This window comes from Dreissena polymorpha, chromosome 5, assembly GCF_020536995.1.
Source record: "Dreissena polymorpha isolate Duluth1 chromosome 5, UMN_Dpol_1.0, whole genome shotgun sequence".
Lineage (NCBI taxonomy): Eukaryota > Metazoa > Mollusca > Bivalvia > Myida > Dreissenidae > Dreissena > Dreissena polymorpha.
The window spans coordinates 35,319,769-35,342,600 of NC_068359.1; the positions used below are offsets into that span (position 1 = coordinate 35,319,769).

The 22,832-nt window shown below is 35.9% G+C and overlaps 1 protein-coding gene and 2 long non-coding RNA genes across 6 annotated transcripts in view; 1 reads left to right on the forward strand and 2 right to left on the reverse strand.

Annotated features, from left to right (window-relative positions):
* Nucleotides 1-22,832, reverse strand: part of LOC127881640 (dystroglycan 1-like) — a 56,337-nt gene that overhangs the window by 10,174 nt on the left and 23,331 nt on the right. Inside the window, exons 1-3 of one of the 3 annotated variants that reach the window (XM_052429725.1) lie at nucleotides 18,856-18,990; nucleotides 10,139-10,346; nucleotides 7,241-7,457 (exon numbers count right to left, since the gene is read on the reverse strand). In XM_052429725.1, coding sequence (XP_052285685.1) covers nucleotides 7,241-7,457; nucleotides 10,139-10,297 — 376 coding nt within the window. In that variant the 5' untranslated portion in view covers nucleotides 10,298-10,346; nucleotides 18,856-18,990. Of the gene's footprint in view, nucleotides 1-7,240; nucleotides 7,458-10,138; nucleotides 10,347-11,290; nucleotides 11,454-18,855; nucleotides 18,991-22,832 lie in introns of those variants that run through there. The other 2 variants (XM_052429724.1, XM_052429723.1) reach the window with 2 other exon arrangements.
* LOC127881714 (uncharacterized) overlaps nucleotides 775-22,832 on the forward strand; it is a 515,289-nt gene continuing 493,231 nt past the window's right edge. Inside the window, exon 1 of the long non-coding RNA XR_008050213.1 lies at nucleotides 775-1,388. This is a non-coding gene — a long non-coding RNA (uncharacterized LOC127881714). The remainder of the gene's footprint in view (nucleotides 1,389-22,832) is intronic.
* LOC127881711 (uncharacterized) lies at nucleotides 871-1,977 on the reverse strand. Of its 2 annotated transcripts, none has more exons than XR_008050208.1 (2): nucleotides 1,906-1,977; nucleotides 871-1,459 (listed from the first exon to the last, which is right to left on the reverse strand). It is a non-coding gene; the product is annotated as an uncharacterized LOC127881711 (long non-coding RNA). The 2 variants fall into 2 exon arrangements; XR_008050209.1 differs by lacking the exon at nucleotides 1,906-1,977 and adding an exon at nucleotides 1,605-1,899.

Here is a 22,832-nt window from a genome sequence, read left to right on the forward strand (position 1 = left end):
TCAGTAGGTAACCATTCTGGTGTGATGTTATTCGGTTGGTAATTGAGATGGTGAAATGTGAATCAATAGGTAACCATTCTGGTGTGATGTGATTTGGTTGCTTACTGTGTTGGTAAAATGAGAATCCGTAGGTAACCATTCTGGTGAGATTAGATTCAGTTGGTAACTGAGATGGTGAAATGTGAATCAGAAGGTAACCATTCTGGTGTGATGTGATTGGGTTGCTTACTGTGTTTGTGAAAGGAGAATCCATAGGTATAACAATTCTGGTGTGATGTGATTTGGTTGGTAACTGAAATGTGAATCAATAGGTTACCATTCTGGTGTGATGTGATTCGGTTGGTAACTGATCTGGGTAATTGTGAATCCTTAGGTAACCATTTTGGTGTGATGTGATTCTGTTTGTAACTCTGCTAAGGGATGATCATCAGTTAGTTTCATTCTGGTGTGATGTGATTTGCTTGGTATCGGTTCCAGTGGATGTAAATCAGCAGGTTACAATTCTGATGAGATGTAATCAAACAATTGAATGATGTAAATTTGTGCAAATTACAATATTTTGTAAATTTGCTAATTATTGCCTTATAACAGTTCAGTTACCTATCCAATACTAGGTGTGTTATGTATTATACAACGTACAACACCATGCTAATACTTATTATTGTAAATCTTTAAAAATATAAAGTTGTAAATAACTTTCCCATAACGTTCGTTGTTTAATGGACATGACTGCCTACAAAATAAGTCCAAAATCTGCCAAAGTATTAATTAATATAACAACAAGAGTTCCGCGGTCGGAGATGACCGCATTGAAGCCGGATTTTTGATTTAAATGACAGGAAAGTACCTTTCGTGTTTTTGTCAATGCAATACTTAAATTACTGAAATATTGTTCAAAGGTCAAAATGAAATGTAAGTACTTTTCAAGGCATGAGCAAACCTTGTGTTATGTTTTGAATGCATGCATATACATGAACAACAATAACCAGTGGTCATCTAAGTGTGCTTGCAAACCTTCATGTCAAGTTTGAAGACTCTATGTCCAAGCATACCAAAGTTATAACAATTTTAACATTTTAACATTTAAGGTCACAGTGACCTTGACCTTCAAATGAATGACATTGAAATGACCAGTGGTCATCTTCTAGTACTGGCCAATCTTTATTTCAAGTTTGAAGACTCTAGGTACAAGCATACCAAAGTTATAACATGAAATAAGAACTTTAACATTTTTACATTCAAGGTCACAGTGACCTTGACCTTCAAATGAATGACCTTGAAATGTCCAGTGGTTACTTACTAGTTCTGGCCAACCTTCATGTCAAGTTTCAAGACTCTAGGTCCAAGCATACCAAAGTTATAACAACTTTAACATTTTTACATTCAAGGTCACAGTGACCTTGACCTTCAAATGAATGACCTTGAAATGTCCAGTGGTTACTTACTAGTTCTGGCCAACCTTCATGTCAAGTTTCAAGACTCTAGGTCCAAGCATACCAAAGTTATAACAACTTTAACATTTTTATATTGAAGGTCACAGTGACCTTCACCTTCAAATGAATGACCTTGAAATGACCAGTGGTCATCTGTTAATCCTGGCCAACCTTCATGTCAAGTTTGAAGACTCTAGGTCCAAGCATACCAAAGTTATACCATGAAATAAGAACTTTAACATTTTTACATTCAAGGTCACAGTGACCTTGACCTTCAAATGAATGACCTTGAAATGACCAGTGGTTACTAACTAGTTATGGCCAACCTTCATGTCAAGTTTCAAGACTCTAGGTCCAAGCATACCAAAGTTATAAGAACTTTAACATTTTTTATATTGAAGGTCACAGTGACCTTGACCTTCAAATGAATGACCTTGAAATGACCAGTGGTCATCTGTTAATCCTGGCCAACCTTCATGTCAAGTTTGAAGACTCTAGGTCCAAGCATACCAAAGTTATACCATGAAATAAGAACTTTAACATTTTCGAGCACGCCGCCACCCCGCCCGCCCGCCCGCCCCCCCGCCCGCCCGACAACATCAATCTATAAGCCGAGATTTTTTCGAAAAAAATCCGGCTAAATATGATAGAATATAGCATAATGATGGATAAATCAACATTGAATTACAATATGTGTTTCAAGAAGGAATGAAAAAATTAAGGTTCAATCAAGTTTGTTGATACAATTCACTTTTTCTAACATGTTACTGATTGTTGGAAACACACACAACATCTACTCTACTTTCATCAAAGTGTATCTCGTTATTGTTTTTGTAAAACAGTACAATATTAAAAAAACATTCAGTGTTTTGGGACATTTTATTACAAACAATTGCAAAAAAAAGTATTTAGAATAAAATAAGATAAATTGTCAATTTGACCTTTTCAACACTATTAAATGATATAAGAACAGTATTTTTATGCTATCTGTTTTAAGCAAAATGGTTCTAAGTAACAATATTTCTAAATATATTTAAAAATACTCATATTAAGAATGTTAAGAGTATTTAATTTAAAAAATATGCAATAAAGTGAGAATTTCCAATACTTTTCAATTCACTTTATGTCACTTAGAACTTTTCGCTCTGAAAAATAAGTTGAAAAAAATATTTTTTCAGTGCGAAAAGGTTCTAAGTGCCATTTTTTGCATTTTATGTATAATATTCTTAGTTTCAAAATGTAGAAAGTATTGCATATGAAATAAATACTGTAAATTGATCATTAAACGTTGTTTTAAAATCACTTAGAACTTTTTCGCTCTTAACTTTAAGTTAAAAAAAAGTGAAATTTTAGTGCGAAAAAGGTCTAAGTGACATTTTTTCAAATAACTTCTTTATTTGTGAAAATACAAACATGTTTAACAAAATTGTGATTATAGCAGACTATTCTCAATATAACTTTAAATTTTAAAGCCTTCATTGTTTTAATTGTTCTTCTGATACAGTTTAAACCTTCTCCTGAACAGTTTTGAAAAATGCACTTAGAGCTGTTTCGCTTTCACCCCTCGATATAGTTTGATATACAATACACGTAATTTAAAAGATTTTGTTGTGTAGTCTGTGTGATACCTTTTCTAAATCTAAAATGACATGCGCTATATTAACCAACTTATTACCCAATAAATTTCAAAACTGAACAAGAAATGTGTTTGTCAGAAACACAATACCCCCTATTGCGCCGCTTTGAAGCCATATATTTGACCTTTGACCTTGAAGGATGACCTTGACCTTTCACCACTCAAAATGTGCAGCTCCACGAGATACACATGCATGCCAAATATCAAGTTACTATCTTTCAATGCAAAAGTTATTGCAAAACTTTAACCAAGGTTAATGTTTTGGGACTCACACAATGTAATGACAGACAGACAGACAGACAGACCGACAGACAGGCCAAAAACAATATGCCCCTGATCTTTCGATCCGGGGGGCATAAAAACTGATTGAAATCTTGGTCTAAATTGTGAATTTATTGTAGGGATCCAAATCAGATCCTGGAGTAAATCCTTGCAATCGGTTAATCGTAGCGAATTTTTTACCAGTTCAGCAGGGTTTCCGCTGTCGATCGCCATTGGCGCCAATTGCGACAAAATAAAAAATCTGGCGACAAAATTTCGTAAATGGCGATTTTAAAAAAATCGTCATTTTTCTGCGTTTTTTTTTTTCTTAAAATGACAAAAGACGCTGTGTTTACCAGCCGCTTTACGGCAGTCGTAATACTATAGATTTCCATGATGTAAGCGATACAGCTGTTATCAATGGAGCTGCAGACTACCGCAAAGTGGCATATTATGGTGATAATTGCGATTATCTGGGGTGTTGTTGCAAGTTATCTTAATTGGTCGGCAGTTTTTTTGCTTCAGAGATAAGGCAATATTGAAATATGCCGACTTTGCGCTTAAATGTGAAGTGTTTGTCACAGTGTTCGAAGCAGATTCAAGACCATTCAATTGACAACAATGACAATCAAAAAGATAAGTATCGATTGTTTTTAGAAAAATCGGGTGTAATTATAGAAAATAGTAAAACATTTTACATGTATTGGTTCTATTTAAACGGTGACATATTTCTGTTTCACTCGTCAAAATGGCAAGTTCAGAGTGTAAAACGACTTTTAGAAAGTGAACATTAGATTCTGCTAATTTTGAGACTCATTCAAAATGCAAACGTTCCCCTCGCTAACATTCACCAGCTAACAAACAAAAACCAAACAAAGACAGTTGTTTATCAGAATTTCGTTTCCTTCAATATGATTTCCAACACACAATCTATGCTGTGTGAACTCTTTATATCCTCAACACTAATCAATTCATTCACTACCGAATGTACTGTTTTAAGAAAGGTAAACATAGTAAAGCACATGGAAATCAATTTGACATTTGATATACACAAATGCTTATTTTATTTGACTGTTGTGTTAAGGGCTCTATGTAGTAGGTCATATGCTAGCACACATTTATATTATTTATATACTACACATTAATTGATTATTATTAGTATTATATTAATATTATATCTCCCTTTTTGTATTTTCAGAATACCATAAAGCTTCTGAAGCACCAAAACTGTGGCAACATATTCAGGCTGCTAAGAAGGTGTCAATCAACAAGAGTTACAACTGATTGAATGTGCCTTTATTTAATGAACAATGTTAAATGTGTTGTTATTATAAATACTACTGTTATTAAATCGATTCCTTTAACATACTGTAAATGCTCAGTTTTTTTTGTATTATAATAACATGATCTTCATTGCCCAAATTTTGCCCCAGTGTGGCGACAACTTTTTTAATTTGGCGAAAGTAAGTGGCGACAACTTTTGAAAGCCCAGAGGGAACCCTGGTTCAGAAACTGTCTATGAAATACATGATCATTTACAATAAACTAACAACTTAGGATTGTTGCATCAGATGGTACTACTTAACAAACTCCAACAAATAAAATTTAAATTTGTATGTAATCATAATTCCACATCATGGTAATTGCAGTTGATTTTATGGAGGAAAATCAACATTATGTTAAGAAATTGGCTAATTTGGAATGACACTTTACGCACAGGATAATCTTGGATGACACTTTAAACACAGGCTTATCTGGGATGACACTTTACGCACAGGATAATCTTGGATGACACTTTAAACACAGGCTCATCTGGGATGACACTTTATGCACAGGATAATCTTGGATGACACTTTAAACACAGGCTTATCTGGGATGACACTTTATGCACAGGATAATCTTGGATGACACTTTAAACACAGGCTTATCTGGGATGACACTTCACACACATGCTTATCTGGGATGACACTTTATGCACAGGCTAACCATGGATGAAACTTTGCGCACAGAATGATCTGGGATGACACTTTATGCAAATGCTAATCTGGGAAGACACTTAACGCACAGGCTAATCTGGATGAAAATTCACACACAGGCTAATCTGGGATTACATTTTATGCACAAGCCAATCTAGGATGACACTTTACACACAGGCTAGTCTGGGATGACATTTTATGCACAGGCCAATCTATGATGCTTATTTGGGATGACACTTTATGCAAAGGCTTATCTTGGATGACACTTTGTGCACAGGCTAATCTGGGATGACACTTTAGGCACATCTAATCTGGGAAGACACTTAAAGCACAGGCTAATCAGGATGACAATTCACACACAGGCTAATCTGGGATGACATTTTATGCACAGGCCAATCTATGATGACACTTTATGCACAGGCTAATCTGGGATGACATTTTATGCACAGGCCAATCTATGATGACACTTTATGCACAGGCTAATCTAGGATGACACTTTATGCACAGGCTAATCTGGGACGACATTTTATGCACAGGCCAATCTATGATGACACTTTATGCACAGGCTAATCTAGGATGACACTTTATGCACAGGCTACTCTAGGATGACACTTCATGCACAGGCTAATCTGGGATGACACTTCATGCACAGGCTTATTTGGGATGACACTTTATGCACAGGCTACTCTAGGATGACACTTTATACAAAGGCTAATCTGGGCTGGCACTTTATGCACAGGCTAATCTGGGAAGACACTTAATGCACAGGCTTATCTGGATGACAATTCACACACAGGCTAATTTGGGATGACATTTTATGCATAGGCCAATCTATGATGACACTTTTTGCACAGGCTAATCTAGAATGACACTTTATGCACATGCTTATCTGGGATGACACTTTATGCACATGCTAATCTGGGATGACACTTTATGCACATGCTAATCTGGGATGAACTTTTATGCACATGCTAATCTGGGATGACACTTTACGCACATGCTAATCTGGGATGACACTTTACGCACATGCTAATCTGGGATGACACTTTACGCACATGCCAATCTATGATGACACTTTTTGCACAGGCTTATCTGGATGACAATTCACACACAGGCTAATTTGGGATGACATTTGATGCACAGGCCAATCTAGGATGACACTTTTTGCACAGGCTTATCTAGAATGACACTTTATGCACATGCTAATCTGGGATGACACTTTATGCACAGGCTAATCTGGGATGACACTTTATGCACAGGCTAATCTGGGATGACACTTTCACACATACTAATCTGGGATGACACTTTATGCACAGGCTAATCTGGGATGACACTTTACGCACATGCTAATCTGGGATTGCATGCATTTAGAAGAGTTTTACCCAGAAAGATGATCAATTTATCATATTCAGTGTTTACACACATTTATTTAAGTTAAATAACAGTAAAATGTCTCATAAGTCTCCATAACAACTTTCAAAATATAAGGCTCCGACCATGATTTATGCAGACAAAGCTACACTCAATATCCTTCTTTGTCTACAGAAAACAAACTTTGTGTTTATGTTAGGATAGAAAATGTGTGCTAGTTCTTTTGAAAGCATGTGAGGAACAAGAAATGTTGAAAAATGTGTTATTTCTAAGAACTAGTTTTATAATGTTACTGGTAAAAGAGAAACATTATTTTTTATAAACAAACATGCAAATTAAACCTCATAGAAAAAACTCACAACGTACGATTAAACACATGCAAAATAAAATAATACCCACACAAATTGAAGAAGCAGAACAAAGCTGAAAATGCCTTCCAGCTGGCCTCATCTGCATGCAACACAAATCCCGTCACATCACGCCATAACGGTAAGAATTACCAGACTGCCTGTTAGTAAGATATGGTTCCAGTGCCACCACATGCATGTTAACAACGTGACTACCGCGAGATTCTGCCACTCTGAGAGGCTCCACAACAGTGATGTGGAACGTGCGCGATATCTTCTCCTGACAGATCAAGGTCGACGCATTGATGCATTCGGCTCTGATCCTCATCGCGACCTCTCCTAGGTCACTCGGTCCCGGCATACCGGTCAGTAGACTGGATGTTGTGTCAAACTCCAACCAGGCTGGCATTGTGCGGTGACCCTTTTCAACAACCTATACATATGGTATTTATATATATTTTGCAAACAAACACGAATGATAGTGTTCACAAGCTTTTTGTTTCATTTGACCTAGTGTCAGACCTAGTTTTTGACTCCATGTGACTATGTTTAGAACTTGGCCAATACATCATGGAACAAATGTTTTCACGAAGTTGCATGAAGATTGGGCAAAACATATGGCCACTAGAGTGTTCACAACCCTTATCTTTAATTTAAGCTAAATAAATTATTGGGACCGATGTTCTGCCCTATTTTCGAGAAGATTTCATATAAATTGAGGCCTCTAGAATTTTTTACCATATTTTTCTTTTATCTAGTTTTTGACCGAACATGACCCTTTTGCAAATCAGTCATTAAAGGAAATGTTCTAACCAAGTTTGATGAAGATTGAGCAAAAAAATTAGGCTTCTAGAGTGTTAAAAACCTTTTTCTTTTATTTGACCTTCTGACACAATTTTTTTATTCAAGTGCCCCAGTTTCCAAGTGGGCCAGAGTATCTATTTGACAAATGTTTTTACCATGTGTCATGAAGATTGGACAATAAAGGTACATGTAGCCTCTCCAGTATCATAAGCTTTTCTTTAATTTGACCACGTGACTTTGTATTTGAACCATGTGTAACCAATTTCAACATTGCCTGAGGTATAATTAGTACAATTGTTATCACCAAGTTTCATTAAAATTTGAAAATAAATGTGACCTCACAATTTTCTTATTTTCTTTGACCAAGCAACCTAGTTTTTGGCCGGATGTGATTCAGTTTTGAAGTTGACCAAAATATATTTAAGATTAATGTTCTGGTCAAATTTCAAGAAGAGTTTGCAATAAATGAGGCCTAAAGAGTCTTTACTAGCTTTTTCTTATATTTGACCTACTGACTTAGTTTTTGACCACAGGTGACCCAGTTTGGAACTCAGCTGAGACCTCATAATTACATTTGTTCTGACCAAATATCATGATGTTTGGGCAATTAATGAGGGTTCAAGTGTTCACAAGCTTTTTCTTTAATTTGATCTACATGTAGTGACTTTGTTTTTGACCCCACAAGACCCAGTTTTCACCTTAGCCAATATATAATTGGGACAAAAGTTCTGACCCGGACTGGAAAATAAATGCAGCCTCTAAAATGTTTACCAAGAGTCTCATTAGGATTTCAAAACAGGAGTCGGAGCCCAAAGGAACAAGAGATGTGTTTGTCAGAAACACAATGCCCCCGTTTGCGCCGCTTTGAAATAAAATTTCAATATATCATTTGGAAGGTTTAGAAATATTCCCTCCTTTTTAAAGCTTATTACTTCCCTTTGATTGTATTTTTTGAATTTTGACCTTGAAGGATGACCTTGACCTTTCAACACTCAAAATGTGCAGCTTCATGAGATACACATGTATGCCAAATATCAAGTTGCTATCTTCAATATAGCAAAAGTTATGGCCAATGTTAAAGTTTTCGGACGGACAGACTGACGGACGGACAGTTCAACTGCTATATGCCACCCTACCGGGGGCATAAAAAGTAGGAGCCATAAATGTAGTCCCATTGAATATTGCATGTGTCTTCAAATTTTCAGCACACAAATCCATTTTGATACAGAATCATGAATGGATATACAAATAATGTGTAATATTATTCTTTGTTTTATTATGTAATACCCATATACCACTTGGCCTTCCTTGAATGCCCTGTTTTAATATGTGGTAAAGATACAATAAACATACATCTTAACTTCAATATAACATGAACAGTGCTTTTTTTCACCAATTTGGGAATGGGGCCCGGGGTCCCTTTGGATTGGGAAAATATATGGCGTTTTGACTAAAATTTGGAAATACATTGTATATATAAATTTAGATTGAATGCAATTCAATACAAAGCAATATTTTATTGCGTCAAACCAGTCATACAAAAAAGGCGTGTTACAGGGACTCTGGATTATTAATTTATTTGTTTTTGATAAGTGTCATTTTTCAACTTTATGCGTACACTTAATTAAGTGTTTCTGAGAGCCATACGTACCATGCAAATGTTGAAAAATAACAACTTAGTATGGTTAAAAGACGATAAGTTTTCTAAACACTGGTCACTATGCATGAATGTTTTTACAATACCTGTCTCTTAAACGATAATCCGACCAGTCTGCATTGTTAACATATAGATAAAACATCTTCATAAAATTCTTGTTCTTACATGACATGATTGGATATAAACTTTCAATTTAGAGATTTAAATGAAAACTGAACATCACTATGCTGCTTGACTTTTTGCAAATAAATATTTTTGGCAGTCGAAAAGTTTGAGGACCATGCAGTTTGTAGTAGATAACTTGTAAACAAATGATGTTACTGAAAGTGTGCCAAGAACAGCAGCAATACTTTGAGCGAGACATTTACGCCATGGAATAAGCCCAAGTGCCCTGGGTGTTTAACATGGGAATAGACAATTACTAGTGACTTGTTGTCAAAAAAATTGCTTGGAATTGTGTACATATTTTATAAGAATACTGCTTTTCATTTTTTTTTAAGTTTTCAATTATTTAGTCTGTCAACATACGTTTGGCTGCGCCTTGCAGTTTTACAAAGATAATTTTGCTCTTTTTCTGTAGGAAGACAAGAAAAAGTGATAAACAATGCTAAATTAGTTAATTCCTTAATAATAAAATCAGTGTTATTATTTACCTTGATTACTCTGTAAGTTTTAAGAAATTCCTCGTTGCCAATCAGGTACTCAAACTTGTGACCCACAATTGCTGTGACATTTTCCAGATGTAGCTCATTCTTGGCCTCCAAGGTCACAACCAAGGTCAAGGCCACCAGAAAGGTTAAGGTCAAGGTCATCTCTCTCAGGTTCACTGTGATGAAGATGACATCACATTTCTCTCAGACACTGAAGATAAAAAAAATATTTTCTTTTAGATATAGGACAGATAATTATTGATCCCATCTCCAAAAAAAAAAAATTTAATTAGTACTTTTAGTGAAATATGTATTCACAGAATAAAAGACAAATAGCACCAGAAGGCTTAGCTTTTAAAATTTAATAAAGCTTTTACAACTTAACAAATGCAAACCATGATAATGGGCAATAAATGATAACTTACTTGCACAGTTAAGAACAATCTATTAAATTCATAATTTTAAAAAGAGAATCAATAATTTTGAACTTCTAGGGCAAAACAACAAACATTTTTTTACTTTATGTCAGAATGAAATTAAAAGATTAATGCCATTCAATACAGGAAAATGTGAATTGTTTTAAATGCAAACACAAACAAAAACCGTCAGAGACGGGTGATGCTCCCCAAAGGTTTTTTGTGTCACAATATTGCACTATATATTCAGATAAAAGGAAACGTCTTGAGGGCACAGTAGTTGGGGGGACAAGATTTTTTTATATAGAAAATTTCCAAGGGCCATAACTCTGTGAAAAATCATCCGACCAGAACCCGCTGATAATATGCACATTTCCTCTTGGTAGTGAAGCTTCGCTTAAAGTTTGCTGAGAGATAGCCCGGACAAAAATTGTGCATGGACGGACACACGGACAGACGAAGCGGCAACTATTTATTTTGGGGAGCATAAAAAAAATAAACAAAATTGTAGTCACACTTTCTTAACTGTGTAATTCTGAGTAATTATTTTAAATAACTGTATATCAAGCTAATAAATACCATAAACACACACACTTAAAACAATGTATTTTAAAAAAGCAATACATGTATCAGGTTATTTCATCACTTAAAACATTAATGAAGTTGATTGACAAGACAATTATCACAACCTAGAAAATTATGTGAATATCCCAGTATTTATAAAATATTTTTTACATACACAAACTTTTTGTTTATATCCTCCAACAAGATACAAACACTAATTCTATTTTGTATAATGCATATACACACTACAGTCACTCTTGGTATAATTAATGTAACCAATGACTTTCCCTAATACCACCCTGAGTCACACAGTCAATCTCCATTACCAACCACCCATGTGACACCACTTGTGCACTTTGTGATGTCTACCTATATAATACTACATACAATCATAATATCTACCTGCCTATGAAAAAATCCAGTCCAACCTGCACACATCAACAACCTGTAGGATGGGTGTGTACAGCTTTTTACGATCCACATAAAATGTGTCGAAATAGAAACAGAAGCAACAGGCAATCTACCAAATTTCAAACACAGTTTTGATAAGACAAAATTACTGCGCTAATTTCCACTGATAGTTTGGAGGGAAGAATCTTTCTTGAAAACCCATGCAGGAGCCTTTCAGCATCTGGCTTTCATTGCCTTGGTCGTGCTTACACAGCAACCCCAAGGGGTAATCAACATGTGTATCACCTAACAGCACAGATAGTTTATAGCCTCTGTTTACTCTAACCCAGGGCCTTTCAAGAAGCTTGATTTTTGTTTCCTGAAGTTTTTTGACAGGTGTGCATTTACTCACAAAGGCTCATATGTTTTCTTTCAACTATCCATGATTGTTCTAGAGGTGGTTAATTCTTTGTTCAAGGAACTTCTATGTACGGTTAATTCTTTGTTTAGGGATCCTAGATATGACCCAATAAGTGATGGGCACACTCAATGCTTTTGATGTTTTCATATAAAATAAGAGAAATAATTGAACATTGAGTGCCTCACAAAACCTTAATAGATATAATTTTCTAGCTATCAATTGATTGTATGACAGGCTTTGGAACAAACAATAAATACTAAGTACCACTGACAAAAGTGGCACAGATTCTATTACTGGCTTATATTAGCTCCAAACAATCCATATGAATGTTACAGCAGCAGTGGCATTTCTTACACAATTCAGTAATTCACTGATCAGAATCTATTAGCATTGAGCAGTAGGGAATGCAGCAACACCTATAATTATGAGATTCCAAGGACTGAGATAGAAACTATTGTATCTGCTGAACAGTTCCATATCTATATACAGTATTTTTGCTCTCATTCCTCAATATGCATTTGTCTGATAAGTGTCCAATCTGCACTGATTGATTTACCGGTAAAGCTCTGTTATAATGTACTGACAAATCATGAATCTACTCATTACCAAAATCAGACAACAATAATAACAACTCATAACGTTGAACAGCATTGTTTCATTCTCTGACAAAACATCTATTCGGCATACTAGGTCAACTTAAACAAACTGTTATGATATGCATTTAATTCCTAACTGTTCCATGTACAAAGTTTCTTTCAGGCTTTTGTTCTATTACTTTTCCTGTGCTACACATATCATTTTAACATAGTAATGATTCCATTATATGGACTAGCTTCTTATGCTTCTTACTGACAATAAGATGATCTATCAGGATCCAACTTGTTTGCTATTCTGATAGTATTCTTTGAAAAAAATCGAAGAAAATGCTAATTTTAGAAATTCAGCAGTACGACATTTTAGCAGACTACAAATTTCCCAGCATGCAAAGGGCTGTTATTAAGAGTAAATGGCCCTAAATAATTTAATGAACTTAATTCAAGAGTTACCAAACTTGGCCTTGGGGTCAAGTAAATATGGGAAATACAATGTACAAGTTTAAAATTTGAATGAAATCCTGCAAGCCATTCTTGAGGAACTAGCTTTCTAAAAAACTTAACCCTAGCCCAGATTAACTCTTGACTGAAAAAGGGCTGTTTGTAAAACATGCATGCCCCCCATATGGGCTGTCCGTTGTAGTGGCAGCCATTGTGTGAATACGATTTTTGTCACTGTGACCTTGACCTTTGACCTAGTGACCTGAAAATCAATAGGGGTCATCTGCGGGTCACGATCAATGAACCTATGAAGTGTCATGATCCTAGGCAAAAGTGTTCTTGAGTTATCATCCGAAAATCATTTTACTATTTCCGGTCACCGTGACCTTGACCTTTGACCTTGTGACCTCAAAATCAATAGGGGTCATCTGCAAGTCATGATCAATCTACCTATGAAGTTTCATGATCCTAGGCGTATGCGTTCTTGAGTTATCATCCAAAAACCATTTTACTATTTCGGGTCACTGTGACCTTGACCTTTGACCTAGTGACCTCAAAATCAATAGGGGTCATCTGCGAGTCATGATCAATCTACCCATGAAGTTTCATGATCCTAGGCGTATGCATTCTTGAGTTATCATCCGGAAACCATTTTACTATTTCGGGTCACCATGACCTTGACCTTTGACCTAGTGACCTCAAAATCAATAAGGGTCATCTGCAAGTCATGATCAATCTAACCATGAAGTTTCATGATCCTAGGCGTATGTGTTCTTGAGTTATCATTCAAAAACCATTTTACTATTTCTGGTCACAGTGACCTTGACCTTTGACCTAGTGACCTCAAAATCAATAGGGGTCATCTGCAAGTTACAATCAATCTACCTATGAAGTTTCATGAACCTAGGCGTATGCGTTCTTGAATTATCATCCGAAAACCATTTTACTATTTCGGGTCACCGTGACCTTGACCTTTGACCTAGTGACCTCAAAATCAATAGGGGTCATCTGCGAGTCATGATCAATCTACCCATGAAGTTTCATGATCCTAGGCGTATGCGTTCTTGAGTTATCATCCGGACACCATTTTACTATTTTGGGTCACCGTGACCTTGACCTTTGACCTAGTGACCTCAAAATCAATAGGGATCATCTGCAAGTCATGATCAATCTACCCATGAAGTTTCATGATCCTAGGCGTATGCGTTCTTGATTTATCATTCAAAAAACATTTTACTATTTCTGGTCACCGTGACCTTGACCTTTGATCTAGTGACCTCAAAATCAATAGGGGTCATCTGCGAGTCATGATCAATGTACCTATGAAGTTTCATGATCCTAGGCCCAAGCGTTCTTGAGTTATCGTCTGACAACCACCTGGTGGACGGACCGACCGACAGACTGACAGACCAACCGACCGACAGACCGTCATGAGCAAAGCAATATACCCCCTCTTCTTCGAAGAGGGGCATAAAAAGGCCATTATTTAAAATGCCATACATACCGGTAACTAAATTTATATTGAATAAAGGTAATAATATAAAATACAATGTATACAAGGAAGAAATCATGCAGTGTTTTCAATGACAACATGGGTGAACAAAAACAAACAACAAAGGGAACTGACTGCAATCAAAAAGCTATGCAATTACATGGTTATTTGAAGGTTTTTACTGCCATAGAACCAAATCAATACGTCTTTTCCCTATTTTTTCAGAACATCGGTCATTGTCTCTAGATAGATTGTGTTGATTTGCTTCCATCAATCAAGCATTAAATAGCTGGTTAGCAAAACATGTTATTTCATAAAACACATATGAGCCGAGCTCAGTGAAAACGTCTGGGCTTAATGCATGTGCGTACAGTGTCTTCCCAGATTAGCCTGTGCAGTCTGCACAGGCTAATCAGGTAAACACTTTCTGCTTTTATGGTATTTTTTCTTAACAAAAATCCAGTTTAGGCCCAAAGTATCATTCTTGATCAGCCTGTGAAGACTTCACAGGCTAATCTGGGATGACACTTGAAGTCCATGCATTAACAGGGCTCGGCCGTGAGGGCGACGTGGGCGACATCTTCGCCCGGGACATAATAATGTCGCCCTTAAGTTACATGAAGGAGAAGTTGACTTCGCCTTCTTTTTTTACAACATCGACGTTTTTTTCTCTCAACTTTTTCATCTAAAAATTCTCTATTTTCACATGTCATAAAGCCACCGATGACGCTTGTTATGATATCAGTTTATTATCACAGCAAAAGATCGACTGCTGTGAAAGCTTATCCAGGCAACTAGCATACATGGGCATTCACTCCAAACAATAACGGTTTAGATCAAAAGATCATAGCGAGTGTCATTTCGCCGACAGTTTGGATAGTTCTCTGTTCTGCAAGCCCAATTAGTACACGCCTTGCAGGCGGATTTAAGCGGTACATTAACATCGATAGTTACCAATGAGAACGCGCGCATTGTATATACATATGCAATAATTTACCTGAGCGATGAAATGACGTCGTTATAGACATGTATTTACGCTCAAAAAAGTTTACACGCGCAACACATTCCCAACAGTAAATATGAATACGATTTATTCTAGTATGTTCTACTGTTTACTTGTTTCGTGTTTTCAAAACTCTTAAACACTAATTATCCAGTCGATGTGCAATTTATTTTGTCAGACATTAATTCATAACCATATAAACGAAAATTAACAACCCACCCGTGCAAATTGTAGTGCTAATTACCATAATTTTATCTACCGTATCCATACGTAAACGACTTTATTTTATATCCCGCAACCTCTTTGCGCGTGCTGTAAGTTGTCTAATGATTACGTGATAATCACGGACTCTAGATTACATTCGATAATTACATGTTTTTGGCAGACGGCACGGTTAAAGAAAGTCGGAAAAATTATTAAAGAACAAGATGTGTTTGTGAAACACAATGTCCCCCTATATGATGTTTGACCTTGAAGGATGACCTTGACCTTGTGAAGGATGACCTTGACCTTTCACCACTCAAAATGTGCAGCTCTATGAGATACACATGCATGCCAAATATCAAGTTGCTATCTTCAATATTGCAAAAGTATTAATAAAATAAGCGATTTGGGCCACATATATTTGACCTCTGACCTTGAAGGATGACCTTGACCTTGACCTTTCACCACTCAAAATGTGCAGCTCCATGAGATGCACATGCATGCCAAATATCAAGTTGCTATCTTCAACATTGCAAAAGTATTTATAAAATAAGCGATTTGGGCCACATATATTTGACCTCTGACCTTGAAGGATGACCTTGACCTTGACCTTTCACCACTCAAAATGTGCAGCTCCATGAGATACACATGCATGCCAAATATCAAGTTGATATCTTCAATATTGCAAAAGTATTTATAAAATAAGCGATTTGGGCCACATATATTTGACCTCTGACCTTGAAGGATGACCTTGACCTTTCACCACTCAAAATGTGCAGCTCCATGAGATACACATGCATGCCAAATATGAAGTTGCTATCTTCAATATAGCAAAAGTTATTGCAAAATGTTAAAGTTGGCTCAAACAGACCAACAGACCAACGGACCAACAGGTCTATAGGTCTTTGGTCCCATGCATTAAGATTGTGTTTTGTTAAGACTCGTTTTTACCGCAATTTGGTGATTTCATGAAGAATTCCCAATGGCATTGGTACCGGGCCTTTTCCCAATTGGGTGAAAAAAATCACTGACTAATTATCATGTATTGATACATTATGATGTAAATAGGGTTTGGATTGTCATTGCATTATTAAAGTACTGTTTATTTTTATGATGCACATGGAAATCACAAGTTTTATTTGTATGAATTGATTTGTGTGACTTAATATGTAAGGATTTATTGAATTTGAAAATAGTATTTGTTTGTCATTGATGATGATACTAAGGCTTGGTGTAATGAGGGGTATAAAACAAGCGAAGATTTTATTAAACGCCGAACAGAAATCACTTCTCCTTCTAGTGGCCTCACTTCGCCCTAAATTCAGCTCAGGGAGAAGTCACTTCTCCCTCAAGTTTGAACCTAGGCTGAGCCCTGATTAAGCCCCATTTTCCAATAGTTTGGTCATAGATTGCTATCTATATTAAAGACAAATAACAGACATGGTGATATCCCTATAGATTCACTGACAGATATCTCATCAAACCCTTTGAATATTGATGCTGTTCTTACTAGACAAATACAAGTTGTCTACGGTTTCTTGCCAGTAAGTATCGGTTGCCATCAAACTAATAATGCAGGAAATATTGATTTCTGCAGTATTGCCTGCTACAAGTTAGGTAATTCTTATTTATTGTCTCCAATGTCTTGCCGAAACCAAGAGTGTCTCTCTGTGTGATTAATCTTGGTTGAGCTCAGACTTGCTGCATCTTCTCAATTTGTCTATATCAGATAGAACAGTATCACTCTTAATCCTAAAAATTTTTAGTCCAAGGGAAATGCTGAATGTATTCGAAACTTCTTTAATGAATTCTTACAAAAATCCCAGAGAATTAAATTAATAAATTGACAATTTTTGCACTAATTAAAGACATCTAAAGAAACAAAAAGAAATAAGCATACACTTTGTTTATAATTACTTCAAAGTGCCACAATCTTATCCAGAGAATTTCTTTGAAACCATGATAATGACAATTGTCACAAATACATGTATATAGAGAGGCAAATTTTAAAGGTTTTTTTTTAAATTGATTTTAATGCCTCAGATACATGCAGTTACTTTTCAGATGTTGCTGTTTTTATGCAAATAAAAAACAAACTAGTGACCTGAAAATCAATAGGGGTCATCTGCCAGTCATGATCAATGTACCTATGAAGTTTCATGATCCAAGGCCTAATTATTTTTTAGTTATCATCAGGAAACCATTTTACTGTTTCGAGTCACTGTGACCTTGACCTTTGACCTAGTGACCTGAAAATCAATAGGGGTCATCCGCCAGTCATAATCAATGTTCCTATGAAGTTTCATGATCCTAGGCGTAAGCATTCTTGAGTTATCATCCGGAAACCATTTTACTGTTTCGAGTCACTCACCTCGACCTTTGACCTAGTGACCTGAAATTCAATAGGGGTCATCTGCCAGTCATGATCAATGTACCTATGAAGTTTCATGATCCTAGGCCTTGGCATTCTTGAGTTATCATCCGGAAACCATTTTACTATTTCGAGTCACTGTGACCTTGACCTTTGACCTAGTGACCTGAAAATCAATAGGGGTCATCTGCCAGTCATGATCAATGTACCTTTGAAGTTTCATGATCCTAGGCCTAAGCGTTCTAGAGTTATAATCCGGAAACCATCTGGTGGACGGACCGACATGTGCAAAACAATTTACCTCCTCTTCTTTGAAAGGGGGCATAAAAAATAAATTGATTGTAAACATTAACTACATTATTGTCAGGTGAAATAAGATCTAATATAGAAGATTTCTCAAATATACAATATTATATTGAGCATGATAAGAAATGTAGAAATTAGACATTATTTGCCACATTCAGTGAGTCATAATATAACACAATTAAATTTTCTTCATTTGAATTACATGACATATGCTTTTCTTTTAGAAAGTAATGAAACATTTTAGTATGCTTTCACAATAAAGAACATTTAATAAATGACACATAACTACTGGTACTTGCTACAGTCAAATAATTGCATACAATAACAAGCTGGAAACAAATAACATTGAAATGTGCCTTTGAACACTAGAATTCACATAGCCTATAAAACCATCAAATAACATTTTATGTACATACCAAGGCTTTTGTACTCCATGTAATAAAATAACACCATGAAATACATTAACAAACACAGATTTTTTGTGCTGAAAAATTATTCTGAAGACCACGGAAGCCTCACCTTAAAACACCACTCACAAATCATGCACCACTGTAATAACTCTAATAACTCTTCAGAATGCCTTCAAAGCAACCGGATATCAGTTAAGATAATCTTGCTGAGAAATCTGAAAAACTAACCACTTCAGCCCTCTGAAATCAATTTCCCAGAATAGGCGGACCACTACTGCTGCTTCAGATCACAGCCTGTTGGAAATGAGGTTTTATTGCCCAGAATATGCACAAGCAGGACTCTAGCATGTCAAAACTAATTTGTAGCCTTGATGGTGTATGTTGTATGTGCTTTGATGTTAAATGCTCTAGGACAACGTGGCATACTGTTTAAATTACAGGAATTTTGATGAAAGTCATTTGAAACATTTCAGTGGATATTGTGTGCTCTACATGTTTGTCCATAATAAACAATCTAAGGTGAAATCTTATGATTTATTCTGGTAGTATTTTATGACTCCATACATGTACATACAACAAGAGGGCCATGATGGCCCTGAATCGCTCACCTGACTAACCAAATACAATCCCAACCCAGATTTTATCAAGATGAACATTCTGACCAAATTTCAAAAAGATTGGATGAAAACTGTGACCTCTATTGTCTAAACAAGGTTTTTCTATTATTTGACCTTGTGACCTAGTTTTTGACTCGAAATGATCCAAATACAATCCCAATCCAGATTTCATCAAGATAAACATTCTGATCAAATTTTATTAAGATTGGATGAAAACTGTGACCTCTATTGTGTACACAAGGTTTTTTTTATTATTTGACCTAGTGACTTAGTTTTTGACCCCATATGACCCAAATACAATCCCAACCCAGATTTCATCAAGATAAACATTCTGACCAAATTTCATAAAGATTGGATGAAAACTGTGACCTCTATTGTCTATACAAGGTTTTTCTATTATTTGACCTCGTGACCTAGTTTTTGACCTAGTTTTTGACCTAGTGAAATAGTTTTTGACCTTAGATGTCCCAAATACAATCCCAACCCAGATTTCATCAAGATAAACATTCTGACCAAATTTCATAAAGATTGGATGAAAACTGTGACCTCTACTGTCTACACAAACAAATTGTTGACAGTTTTTCTATTATTTGACCTAGTGACCTTGTATTGACCTTAGATGACCCAAATACAATCCCAACCCTGATTTCGTCAAGAAAAACATTCTGACCAAATTTCAAAAAGGTTGGATGAAAACTGTGACCTCTTTTGTCTACACAAGGTTTGTCTATTATTTGACCTAGTTTTTGACCCCAGATGACCCAAATACAATCCCAACCCAGTTTTTATCAAGATAAACATTCTGACCAAATTTCATAAAGATTGGATGAAAACTGTGACCTCTACTGTCTACACGAGGTTTTTCTATTATTTGACATAGTGACCTAGTTTTTGACCCCAGATGACCCAAATACAATCCCAACCCAGATTTCGTCAAAATAAACATTCTGACCAAATTTCAAAAAGATTGGAAGAAATCTGCGACCTCTAATGTCTACACAAGGTTTTTCTATTACTTGACCTAGTTTTCGACCTATTGACCTAGTTTTTGATCCCAGATGACCCAAATACAATCCCAACCCAGATTTCATCAAGATAAACATTCTGACCAAATTTGATAAAGATTGGATGAAAACTGTGACCTCTACTGTCTACACAAACAAATTGTTGACGGACGGACGCACGCACACACGCATGCACACACAACGGACGCCGGACATCACACGGTCACACAAGCTAAAAATGAATACATTTTTCAAAGCACCTCACCTCATTTCTACTGAATGTATTAAGTAAATTAGCAGGTTCAGGTATATAATAATAATGATGCAATTTGCCACTGAAACAATACATATTTATAAACAAGAGGCCCATGAGGGCCTGAATCGCTCTACTGCTATAAACACTGTGCAAGTTTGGAAAGAATAAGATGGAAACTGTGTACTTAATCGCGTAACAAGGAGAATTTTCTCAAATTCAAGGGGAGATTATTGTGTGCTTATTTCTCCGATACTGCTCATTTTCAATTGGGTTCAAGTCCTCATTCATATAAAGATACTGTGCAAATATGGAAATAATTGGATGAAAACTGTGGAATTAATTGCGTAAACAAGCGCGATTTCAAAATTTTCTAATATTCAAGGGGAAGTCATTCTGGACTTATTGCTTTGATATTGCTGTTTTTAAAAAAAGGTTTGAGTCCTCATTGATAAAAAGACACTGTGCAAATTTGCCAAGAATTGGATGAAAATTATGGACTTTATCACATAAAAAAACTGAATTTTCATTTTTTTTCTCAAATTCAGGGGGAGATAAGTCTGGACTTATAACTCCGATATTGCTCATTTTCAATAGGGTTTGACACATCATTCAGATAAAAGACACGGCAAGTTGGAAAATAATTGGATGAAAACTGTGGACGTAAACAAGCCTTATTTCACAATTTTCTCAAATTTAAGGGGAGATAATTCTAGTCTTTCTACACTGATGTAACCCATTTTCAATAGGGTTCGAGTCCTCATTAATATACAGACACTGAACAAGATTGAAAGGCATCGGATGAAAACTGTGGACTTCATCGCGTAAACAAGAAAAAGTCTAACGCACGCACGCACAGACGACTGAAACCACGCCATGACATAAGCTCTTCAGGCCTTCGGCCAGTAGAGCTAAAAACAACAGACAAACTATTGGACATTGGTGATTTGGATCAACAAATATACTGAGCTTTGTTAAAAATGTTTCATATAACCCTGCATCAGTTTGTAAAATAAGTTCAAGGGCAAATAACTCAGGAATGTAGAGATCACTTGAATAAAGTACCTTCCATATCTACACACTTTGCAAAGTAATATTCAACTCATGAAATACATGGAAGTACATTGTCCTTAAACTTATGAAATGTTACTTTTCTTCAATGACCATGTTTTATTCCAAGGGCACACAATTCAGGCATTAGTGGATCTTTGGGCATGAAAGTGTCACCACAAACGCATAACATACAGTCAAACCTGAATTCAGCGGTCAGTCAAGGGAAATGGCAAAAGTGACCGTTGTCCACAGGTGACCGTTGAATTCGGATCACAATTTTAAGATGGTTTGTCAGTTGGTAGAAGTGCTACCTCGTTACCCCACCCAGTCGTTTGCATACAGTGTTAACTCAGCATGATAACAGAATTTACTTACATTGAATAATACATAATAACATCTTATAGATTGATTTAATTTCATAGTGTTATTAAACTAAAGCAATGAATTTATCAACGCTAGTGTAATTGTTTACTCATGCATCTCGATCATTCAGTAAATAAAACTTGTGACGTGTCGTTGACGTCACGTCCGTACAAGTCTAAAAAGCGGATTCGCTTTCATAAACCGATAGTACGGTGATATTGTACCGTTCTTATTAAAACAAAAAGACGCAAAACGTTTGTTAAAATTCATTCGTACGCAAACATCACACAAAAAGCATTTTAATTCAACAACCTCATACAAAATACAACGCTTCAAACTCACATTTGCATTCGATTCATACTTCTCCATAATTTCTCGCTTACGCTTAAGCACACTCTATACTTGCGTACGTCCAACACAGAGCTCACTTGCTATTACACGCGAACTTTTTCCAGATGCAAATAGTTTCAAACTCTTGACTCGCTCCTCTAATGTGAGGAACTTAAGTTTACCACTTATTGTTATTCCGCGATTTATTATTCTGATTGCTTTTAAAAGTGTTGTGAATGCTAGAAAGCTCTTTTAAAGAATGATCCGAAAAGGTTATTTTAAAATCGATACTCAATGTTGTAAGTACAATGTACTAATTAGCGGTCATATAATTAGCGATTATTACTTTAAACATGTCAAAAACTCTGACATATTTTCTGTTGAAGAAACCCCCACAATTATCCCCGGAAAACAAACCTTCTCAACACCTTATTATTTGTTTACTCGCAGCGGGCCGCTTTTATAA